The following is an 11,702-nucleotide window of genomic DNA, read 5'->3' on the forward strand; positions in this document are numbered from 1 at the left end:
GGGGGGGGGGGCTCCAAACAGCTGTACCCACCATGGGCCAAGTTAGGGTGGGGGCACAGGCTGAGAGGAGAGGAAGGAGTAGGGAGGAGGGCAGTCCTTGGTAAAGATGGCAGGCTCCTACATCTTTATCTGCTCAGATAGAGTCTTTAGTGACTGATTGCTGTGGGTTTCCTTCTCTCCTCAGCATGTTCAGTTTCAGAAATTTGTTCTGCATCGCCAAATCCCAGGAAACCGCACTCAACAACAAAAAAAAAGGGTTAGGGTTAGGGGTAGCCAAATGTTTCAAACACTGTTATAAAAGTAAAACAGTCCAAAGCTTAACCTCTTTGAGGAAAAAGAGATCAGGAGGATTTAAATTATTTTATCTGTTGATTTTCTACTAAAGCGTTCAGCTCCCGGCATCTATTCCATAATACCTTAACAATAATAATAAAGGGCTCCATTGAGAGTAGCTGGGCAGCTCCACGTCTGTCTGCCTGCCTGGGACAGACACCCGATACCTGGCTGAGACGATGCCCAGCCAGCCGCACGCCTTCAGACGTCGTTAGAGCAGACACACAGCACGCCCCTCCTGCCACCCGCAATCCATCCACAGCCAATTACAAGCAATTTCCCTGTCCTGGGTGGGGTGAGGAGAGTGAGCGAGAGAGGGAGGAAAAGCAGTTGTCAGCCTAAAGCAGACACACATGGTTCTGTTTACAAATTGCCAGTTGTTTGGCTTCGCCATGGTAACATAGTGCTGACGCTGGCTGGATGGATATTTCAAAGTAAGACTGAGAGAGGGGGTCGTGGTGACAGTCGCGGCCTTTGAAGGCCTGCAGGGCGTGGTGAACTTTCAGCAGGAGAGATGGTTAATTCATGCATAATGTACAAACGTCCCACAAACACACGTCTGTTTCCCTCCTGCCTTCATCTTCTCCCCCCTTCCTCCACATCAGTTCCCCTCAGCACCTCGGGCTTCTGTTTGGCTTCCCGAAATCCGCCTTTCCGAAACTGGAGACGCACACAGCGAGGAGGTGGCTGATTCACCAGAACTGGAATGTCGGCCATTCCCACAGGAAACCTGGAGCGTCTCAAGCCAGGGTGCCCAGGACAGGCGGGTGCACAACCACACACACACACACACACACACAAATCCAGCAACACAGGGTTGCACGTACAACACATAAGTACACAACTGGTCAGTCAGACTAACATAACAGGATGAAGAAACCTGCTGAGTGTGACCCAACAACCGGAGTTTTACTTGTACAAGGATGAGAACCAGTCTTGTTTCACATAGTTGCTAAGTGGGCAGAGCCACAGGTTCTGGAAGTTGTTTTTCCTCACTGAAAATCTACATTTTAAATTTTGTTTTTAAATGACAACCTCAGTATTGCTTAAACATTAAAGTCACCGAAATAATAAAGGTTATGGCCTCTGGGTATAAATATTTGTATAAATAAATTACTATGAATGCTACAGTTCCCATGAGCCCATGAATGTCTGTTGTGATGAAGAAGACAACAGGCAGGTCGAAATCAAAGCTACAGCAAAAAGGAAAGACTGATACTAATGGTTAAATGGTTCGTTGTCAGTATCAGCAAGCACCTAAATATAAGTACTTCTACTTCTATTTGGTCTGAAAAAAGTGTTATCAGTGCATCCCTAAATCTTTTATCTATGCATTTTGTTCTACACAGTTCCTAATCTTTACAGTTTATAATACATTTGAACTCATAAATCATCAAGGAAAGTTTCCGGCCAATCAAACAAAAGATGTTTGCTCCTTTTATTCACACCAAAGTGGTTGCTGGACTGTTGTCCTTACAGCCAAACACTGACTGTACAGACATTAGCTGTAGCTAACTAGCTACACACTGACCTGTGTGTGTCTCTTTGTGACAGCTCAGACATAGACTGATCTCTCAACTTAAAACTTTAGTTCCCTTTTATCTACCTCGAGTTTTTCACCTTTATCCTCTTATTTCTGTACGTTCATGGAGTACAGTTATACAGCCACAGGATAAGCTTAATCTGTTAGCTCAAGTTGTGCAACTTTGCTGCCTCTAAAATTCGCTTTGCCTTTAGTCCACTCCACCTAGAAGTGATGCACCTTCCTGTCACCTCACATCTGTGAAAAATTACCTGGAAGTTTATTTTGTTTTGTCATATGTGAATCCATCTGCGTAACAGCGAATACCACAAGAAGATTTGTTTTCAAGAACAACAAACTTTTTATCAGTCCCCATGCAAGTCAGACTCACCACCACGCAGGCAAAAATGATCGTGTGATTACAATCGGATATGAGTGATAAAACGTCTTCCCGTATCAAGCAATGACTGATGCTTCACTGACGCCATCAACGCCTTTGCGCCCCGCCTTAACAGCGAGAGCCACTGCTTCACTACCACCCTTCTCTGACGCAGTGACCCCAGGCTGTGATCTGCAGTTAAACCGAGGTTCCTTGCGGTAACCTCTTCACCCCCACTCTCATCTCAAAGAGCGCCCCCACCACCTCCGCCACCATCACCTCCTAATAATAACACGGTCCGCAGTGAGGGGTCTTCTGTCAGACATGGCAACCCGTCGAGTCTTTCATCTCAACAGCCACACACACACACACACATGTGTTCCAACCTCAACCTATCACACACTTTGACATAGGCATAGGAATGTGTGCTTCCTTCCACACAAGCACACACACACAACGCGGGTAAAAACACACATTCAGAAATGCTGAGCCCCGTCTGCTCCTGGACGTGGCGACCCCACTGTTCGTTTCATCTCCCCACTCCTTTCTCTGCTTGCTGCTGGCACCATTACGTTAACACAAACACCATATTTCTGTCATCGTCCCCAGGACGCAGCGTTCCCTTCATATCTCTCTTTCTTCTGCGGGCGTTCGGGGAATGGCAATGGGGGCCTGAAGGGATCTGGGACATGGGTGAATTGTGGGAAACCAGAGTGCAGTCTGTGGCCTCACAGCATGCGGCCCTCTCTCTCTCCTCCCGCTCCCCCTCTATTTCTCTATCTCTGTTTCTCTTTTGGCAGAGAATCATAGGAGGCTTCATGCAGATCGCATATTGCGGCCTCAAATGATCTGGGAAAACATGCCTTGTTTAATGCTATGTGCACATCTGAACCCTGTTCAACTCAAGCAGTGCAAGCACAGTTTGTGTCTATTTCTCTGAGCTTGTGTGTGATTATGGTTGTGTGTTTTACCTCCACATAGTCGTTGGCGTGGCCCCAGTCCCTTTTGGAGTCCAGGTTGCCCAGACTGAAGCTCTCCAGTTGGCCAAGGTGAATCTTTGCCACAGAACGGCTGATCTTACGCGTCACAAAGTTTGAACCTAAAACACATACATTAAAATGCTTTGTTGGCATCTTCTGAATTCAATTACAGTTTACACAGGATATAAATATTACAGAGGTTTGGTTAGTTCCAACACATACAAACACAGATAGAAACAGAAAAACAAAGAGCAGATAAGTGAAATTGAGGCCTCCTTATTGAAAATCGTGTTTAGAGATCCCTACCAACCTTCTCCATAAACACTATCACCACACACACACGGACATACTTCCAAACCTCTACTGCTGCTCCAAGTCCTCTTTAGCCAAAGCAAAAACTTAAGTAAAAAGCCACCGTGAGTCAAATCAATTCTTTACTACCTCACATTACAGTCACTAGATCCTTTTAGATTCTTTCTCTCTTATTTTCTTCTCTAATTCACTGTTTCAGTGTCAAATCTGGGATGGACGCCAAGATAAATCTCAGAGCATCAGTCTGTCAACGCCAAAAAGCAGGGAAGTTCCACAGAAAAATGACAACCAAACAGGACCACCCTGGTTCTGCCGGTGCAGTGTCCAGTCCAGAATCACCACATTGACAGCCGAGTCATCTGCCAGATCGCCCAGCGGTGCTCCTCATTCCGAGCAGACACACGTGGCGATATTATCTGCGGGGAGACAAATGAGCTCCTAATGACTATTTCTGTGCCGCTATGAAGGGTTAGAGAAGTTTTTGGGTGCTTTGGCGGGACACTGACAGCCGGTGTCATGTTCTCTGTTCCTGCTGCGGGGGGAAAGATGCCGCAGAGAGCCTGCGAATAAATGCAACAGACCTCCAACCCAAACACAGCATTAAACTGATGGAAATCAACACTAAATATAAGGGTGTCATGTCTAATAATGCCACCAGCTCAGTTGAAACAGCTTATTAGAGCTTGAAGGGTTTAGCTCTGGCTAGGCTCTTCTGTCTTATGTTCAACAGCCAAAATGGCAGATATGTGGGGATATGTGAAAATATCATTTCAAAGGAAAGCTTCAAGCTTGCATCAAAGAGTTGGCTATTTTTAGCCCACACAACATCTCTACTCTACATAAATCTCCCACAACCTTGCGTAAACCTCTTTGAGACCTCTTAAGAGCTCCTACATGCTGTTTCTTAAACTCATCATGTCGGAGATGAATGTTGCCTTTTAGCTCTGCGCCCATCCTGACCGTAATGCAGCGGCTCTGTCTCGACACTGTATCACTGTTGCCCTGACATGGAGCAGAGCCTCCATTTAGACTCAGGAAAATCCCATGAACCCAATCATGCGAATGCACCAAATTTGTAGTAATTATTTCATAGGAAAGCGACAGCCCTGGGCAGGCTGAGCAAAAGCAGACCAGAGAAGGTTAGACACGCTTATTTGAGAAAATACAGCATGTTGTGTGTTGGTAGCAGGTCACATGGCCCCCGTGTCAACGCTGCTTTGTCGCAATGTTGAGCTGGAGTTTAATACAGTTTAAATAAGGCTCCATTTCTTTCTCACACTACAGGCATGACCTCTACTTCTAAATCTATAAAGTCTGATCTCAAAATCCATATATTGTTCAGAATTCTGTGAATCAAATTTAGTCACACGAGCATTAGGAAATAGCATGTGTCTACAGAGCATAGATAAATTGGCGATGGAAACCCCCTCCGATGTCAAACCTGTCCTGACTTTGCATGATCGTCTCATCTGGCCCCCGGGGCCATTCTCTAACCTGGCAGATCCTCTGTTATAGCAGGTACCACTGCTAACTGTAGTCAAATGTTAAGCAACAACTATTCATCTGCTGCTGTCATATCCATGATTGTCAGCTTTGTTCTAATCCGTATCAGCTAGACAGGCTCTTAGCACAGTGTGAATCATTTGCCATACAGCTACACACGCATGAACACACAGCATTCCCATGTCATATCTAACGTTCAAACAATTAAGCAATTAGTCAATGGACAGAAACTTTATTGATATTGATGAATTTTAAAAGGGGAACTCCACAGATTTTACACATCAGTTGACTAGTCATGGGGAATACTACTCAGCCAGAGACAGTTGTATAATGTATTCTGTGGCTCCGGAGGAACTTTCTCAAGTCGGAGAAAAACAGCCCCTTGTTATGTCACCAGGGTTACCTTAACTTTTTAAATGGAAAGCCTGTGTTGCAAACTGGGGAAATGAAGTTTTAAAGACATGGGCTTTTTAAAGGATGGTCTAATAAACAGATATCAAGCTGCATCATGGGAAGTAAAGAATAGTGTTTTTTGGACCTTGATCCGTGTTAGGGATTAGAGGGCAGGATATTATCTTAGCCTCTGCAGCTTCAATATCTCTTTTGAGTCTCACAACTGTAGGGAAAAGCAATACAAAAGTTTTGGAATGCTCTTTAAATAATCAATTAACTAAGATATTTATCAGGCAAAAAGCTCAAAAAATGGTGGGTTACCGTCTCAAATGTCAGTCTTTGCTATTTGACACATATATCACTTTTTGCTGTAAACAACTCTCGTTGCCTTTTGTCTTCTATATTTTATATCATTTTAAATCGAATATTTTTTCAAACATGCAATTTTGTAATGTCACCTTTCTAGAAACTTAGATTCCCACTATTGGTTTTTACAGTTCTAAAGTAAAACATAATCAATAGATTACATGGCAATTAAATTTTTCATTAGTTGCAGCTCTCGTTATTGTATGAGGACTATATTAGGGGGGGGCAAGGCAATGTAACAAGAGCCCAGATTGGTTACTACAGTAAATTGGAAGGCAGGGGTTTGATTTGATCGTACATCCAAGGAAAACTCAAGTTCGCAGGTTAAACACAGGTTGTCAAAACTCTGTAGAGCAGAGCTGGCTCTTAAAAAGGTGGCAGAGGGATACAGTGTAGCACAGTACACCCAATCAGTAATAAAGTCCATTATTTCCCCCCAAGCACACCTGTAGTCTCCTTGTAAAGCTCACACCTCTGTTTGGAGTGGCTCTGCTCCCTGCCTGCTCTAATTGGTGCGGTGTGGACCAGAGCATGGGCCTAATGGACCAGCCTGCCTGGCTGTGGACAAAGCCTGCTCTGTTACTGGCCCGGGTGTTAATGTGTTTCCTTTACTGGCAGCGGCACCGCAGGACAGCCAGGAGGAGGGGGGGTGGAGGCAGGCGAAGGGAGCCAGGGGGGCTAACAGGAGGTTTCGAGCCCAAACGGGGCAGCGGTGGCCGTTTAACCTTGCCCGCGGCCCGGCGGAAAGTCTAATAAAACCACGGGCCGTGAAAACTGAGCAGACAGCAAAAACCATGCCAGAAATGGACACTCAATCTCTTTCTCTCTCTCCCTCTCATTCTCACTTAACCGTTTCTTTTCTTTTTTTCCATCATTCCTTTTCATTTTTTGGCCAGAGAAGCGACAGGAAAAACGTAACACACGGGCTTCATTGGCACAGCTGGGTAAAGTATGGGGAGAAAAAGGAGGAGGAGGAGGGTGAGGAGAAATGTGCAGAGATGTCTCCCATCCAGAGCCAGGCCATGTGGGCCCAGACAGGATGGGGACTGGAGCTGTCAGCTGGGGGCTCTGGTGTGGGGGAGTAAGGGAGGGGACTGTGGGTTTGAGGGGATTTTGGCTCTGCTAGCCTTGGTTACTCAACAGATTCTGTTGTTAGAACCATGCTGCTAAAGAAAGGTGACTTATGAAGTCTGTCTTCAAACTGTGTGACGGCCCGGCCCTTACACACTCAGACCTCAAGATGTCTGACTAACACTCATTTATATTACCGTCTGTGAGTGTATTTTTGAGCATTTACTAATTGAGATTCAACCACAGAGTGATTTATTCAAATCACTCTTCTGTAACATTTATTTTGAAGTCATAATGTGTGGTCATGGCTAAACCCAATGGCGCATTAGCTCTGGAAAAACTGAAAAGCAGAGTAAATCCAAATCTGAATCATGTCAAACACTTATCAACTTGGTTTTTAATGTTATATTTGCACAGGTAGAACATTCTCTTCCTTCCTAAGCCAAGTCTCATTTTCCAACTTTAGACCTGGCGTATGTTTTTCATCACCACGTCAATCTGTTCCAAGGTGATTTGCAGGATGTTACAAAGTTCTCCCTTTTCTTAATAAAAATGTGGAATGACTTGGTAACCCAGACTGTTTTAATGAGCCACATTCCAAAAATAGGACCGTAGATCGCCTGCTTTTAAAAAAGTTGAACACAAAAAAATCATTCCACGTATTTTGCAGATATTTGACAGTTGAGTCATTGAGCTTGTCTGAACTGGCCATGTTCTAAAGCTGGTAAAGAAAAAATAGCCAAGACTTCATTTTGATTGCCACAGTTGTAATAGAAACCCTTAGGTTACCTCAACACAGGGTTTACACACCTGTTTTGGAATTCAACCAGAACTGCAAATCCCGTAATCCCACTCTGTCTTTGAGCAATGGCCTTGGGGAGTGAAAGGCTTTGTGGTAGATTTGAAATGAAAAATGCAGCCCTTAATTTCTATCTCCACTCCCACACGTTTCAGGCTTTAGGTCGACCCTGTAGCCCTGTTTACATCAGAATGAATGCATTTAAATCTCAAACCCATCCTTTTTATCTGCACTGAGTTATGAACAAAATACCTGACTTTCAGGAATACTGATTCTGCAGGAGAACTATTCCCCGGGTCGGGGGTTGGCCAAATTCCACCCAGGCCAAAGACCTGTCAGTGTCTGCCATCACCATTATTGCACAATTCACATTCTGAGTGATCTTTGGAGCCTCGACGAAGGGAGAATATTTGCGTTACATCCAAGAGAGGCTCCGCCAACACAGCGTCTATTCACACCTGACAGACTGCTGCCCTCGTTCTGGGCTGACTCAACTGACAGGGAGGGTGCAGAGAGAGAAATGTGATGCGAAGAGGCTTGGGACAAAGACCAATAAAGTCACTTTTTTAAATTCGGTGTGATGTAACAACATGGATGGACAGCACAGGGTGCGCAAAGGTGTGAGGAAAGAAAGGGAGGATGTGGAGAAAGAGAGGGGAGTAGATTATACATGTTGTTCTTGTGCTTGAACACTGATAGCACCATCTCCACATTGCAGAACCGAGAGCGAATTAAAAAGTGGTTCATCTTAGTATCGAAAACAAAGACGTAATTGCGTCTGGCAGCGTCACGCAGTTCAACTAAGTCAAATGACTGTAAAGCAACATTTTTAGGGTTCGATTGTCCTCCTGCAGTGTTCTGAGAAGACCTGGCAGAGTTCGAGAAAGGCAACGGGGTGCCCCTCAACTGGCGTTGCAATTAGTGCTGCTCAGAGCGAGCACTCTGTCAACAAGATTCTTGGTTACCATGGTGACCCGGGACAACAAACACAGGTTTTAGGGCGGCAATGGGGATGAGTGAAGGTAGAAACCTCAACAAACACGTGACATGTTTGAAGCCAAGAGGGAAGCACCTTTTTTTGGCCACGTGACACAAGGTGGTAGAAGGTGTGGAGGACTCTATCATCAGCTCTGTTTTGAGGCATCAGACTCCGCTCCTCACCTGGCCACAGTTCAGCTGATGTTTAGACTGTTCTCACTCGACCCTTTCTCATCAACACCCACCGAAACGAAAGGCAGAAAAACAAAAAGTGCCCACTCCATGTCGAGTTCCATCTTACGAAATGCTGGCGAATCCCCTTGACACCCCCTGACCGAGTCATTGCTATCTGAAGATTTCCTTTGAAAATAACTTTTCCAATAAATGGAAAACATATCTTCTTACTAATCTATCATGCGATCTGACCTTTTGGGCTCAACCTCAACGAAAGCAGAAAGATGAAGCCAAGGCATGTAGAGGGCTCAGCGGCTGTATGTGTGAGTATTTGAGGGGGCAGCATTGACTTTGGCAGTGCTATTCTAACTTCCCCAATGCTAACTGGTCTTTTCTCCTAACATAACAGTATATTATTCTATACTGCCAAGCGTGAACCACAGAGCTCTCAGGGTGGAGAGATGGATGGGACTTCCCCAAATAAACCAGGGGATTAGCCTACAACTGGAGCTGGTCAGTAGTAGCAACAGTGGATACACACAAAACATTACTGCGCTGATTTACTGCAAAGCCTTAGATCAACAGACTGTTAATAACTATGAATTAAACTTGAGTTTTGTCTTTTATTGTCAAAATTAGATTTTGGGGTACTTTGAGGTGCTGTATGTTTGTTGAATATGATGACCAAATAAATATATGAACTGGTTATTTGCACAGGTTTCACTGCTGATCACTCTTGCCAGGAGACTGTGTACTGCACTGTCTCATATGTCACAGCAATATGGAGTCTATTTAGCGCCCCTGCTAACACTAATCCCCCTCTTCAGAGTCAGTGTGAGGGCTGTTTGTTATGGCTAACAACTAAGCTAACCAGAAAGGAACTAGCTGCGGTGTGAACCGGCCGGCAGATGCGGGCTTCTGTTTGCTTTGCTTCACGCTGGATATCCAATGGGATATTTTTCCTTCCTGACTGTCCGATTCCGACCTTTCGCTGCAGAACAATGGAGATCGGCTGTTTATTGGTGGAGTGGTCAGGTGTTTACAAGAACTGTAAGAGAAACCAGAAGCACATTCCTGCTGGGATTAAGTCATCATGGGTGCTGTAAGAGACAGAGCTCCTTGTTGAATCCCGCAGAGGGACAGAGGGACACCAGTTTCCCTCATACTCACTGTATGAGGGAAACTGGTGTTAAGCTCCACTCCTTCCTCTCCAGCCATTCCCAGCAGCCACCAGACCGTCCTATATGACACATCACACCACGCCACACTGCCGCCTCAGAAATGATTGGCCACTGGTAGGTCACTTTAGTCAACACCATTATAGTAAGACTCAATGAGTTTGTTATTAAAGGGAAAAACTCACACATAAAAGGCAAACATTTATTTGTTTCTCAAACACAGACACGCACACACTGGCACCCTGCGACAATGACATCACAGCTTTTCCTGTGTGGGACAAGGGGGCGGGAGAGTGGTTATGTCAGAACAACCGTAACTGACATCATGGACTTCCTCCCTCATTAGTGATTAATTATCCAGAGGTAAAGAGTCGCACGTAAAGGATAGGAGGGGCAGCACACAGATAATGAATAACCTTTTATCCCTCCCTGCCACGAGTGCGTGAACACATGTAGGGAAAGTGTTTAGAAATAATGAGCAGAAATGTTCAGGGTGTGGCTGAGAACAGAAGAGTTCAGAAGAGAAAACTCATCTTCTCTGATTTGCAATATGTTTCACTGCCTTCTTCAGTCATAGTTTATTTGTTTTGGTTAGCAATTTTCCCAAATTAAGCTACCTAGTAGTGTGAATTTATAGATTTTTATTTTATATATCTTATTGATTTATTTACCTGAGTAGCCTTGTCATAACTTTATTTATTAAGTTCTTATATGTATTTGACGTTTTTTTTCACAAAAAGATCTTTATTGTGTCAACACTACACATTAACATTATAAAGTATAATGTGTACAATAATGTACATGCACTGTAGCAGTATTTTGAAGCTTAAAAAAAAACAGATGTTGATGCATTTACCTGTTTATATATTGTCTATTTACTAAAATATATAGATGTTGTATACTATGCAGGGTGTCACACTTCAAGAAACATCATAAATAGCAGGTAAACTTTGAGTACATGTATTCATTTTTTGAGTTGCTACTGAAGTCACTTCAATTAAATTGAGCTCACATTTCAGTTTCCTGTTGAACAATCCAACAATGCAGCATATAACAAACAAAATAAAGAATTTTTAGCATGCATGTTGGCAGTTTTAGTATGCTTATTTTGTATTTTGTATTTTCTGGTGCTAAGGTAAAACACCATTATTAGTATACTATATAGTATATATCTTTATTAGTATACAGCTGTATTGTATGATGTTGACACCAAGAATGATGTCAAGTATGTGAAAACATCTGTAAACTGAGTGCTGAATCATTCTCTCAGTACAGTAACACACGTCACTACTGTAGTTGTATGTCACACAGTGTAATTTACAGTTACAACCTTACACTCCAACAAAAAATGTGCCATGGGGGTGTTTACAGCTAAAAGCACCAACTCCTCCCTTCTAAAGCCCTCCTGTGGGTGACGGACTGCACGGCCAAACGCCCCCTCAGTGTGGCAGCGGCAGGGTCACAACGTGCCCCAGGGGCCTGGGTAAACACTGGCCAATCCAGCCAACACAAGCGCCACACTGGGTTGTGCAAGGCAGCCGTGGGACATCTGGCCACATCACAGCGCAGCGTTCCTGCTTTATGAGCAACAACAGCCGTAACTCTGAGAATAGAAGTGGCAGGAGTAAACCCAATGGCCTGCTGGAGAAATGCTGACTGTGGAGAAAAGAGCAGTAAGACATGGGATGAAGCAAGAGTGTGTGTTTGTGTGTGT

At 44.2% G+C, this 11,702-nt stretch overlaps 2 protein-coding genes across 2 annotated transcripts in view; one reads left to right on the forward strand and one right to left on the reverse strand.

The window, feature by feature from the left end:
• Positions 1-3,333, reverse strand: part of gmds (GDP-mannose 4,6-dehydratase) — a gene marked incomplete at its 5' end in the record, with an annotated part of 94,969 nt that extends 91,636 nt beyond the window's left edge. The window contains 1 exon segment of the mRNA XM_035654016.1: positions 3,206-3,333. Coding sequence (XP_035509909.1) covers positions 3,206-3,333 — 128 coding nt within the window.
• A 6,570-nt stretch (positions 3,334-9,903) lies between these two features.
• The window catches only part of LOC118321979 (GDP-mannose 4,6 dehydratase-like), a 7,064-nt gene continuing 5,265 nt past the window's right edge, over positions 9,904-11,702 (forward strand). The window contains exons 1-2 of the mRNA XM_035653556.1: positions 9,904-9,912; positions 10,025-10,105. Of these exons, the coding sequence (XP_035509449.1) occupies positions 9,904-9,912; positions 10,025-10,105 (90 nt within the window). The remainder of the gene's footprint in view (positions 9,913-10,024; positions 10,106-11,702) is intronic.

This window comes from Morone saxatilis, unplaced genomic scaffold, assembly GCF_004916995.1.
Source record: "Morone saxatilis isolate NCDOM2014 unplaced genomic scaffold, NCSU_SB_2.0 Contig12, whole genome shotgun sequence".
Lineage (NCBI taxonomy): Eukaryota > Metazoa > Chordata > Actinopteri > Moronidae > Morone > Morone saxatilis.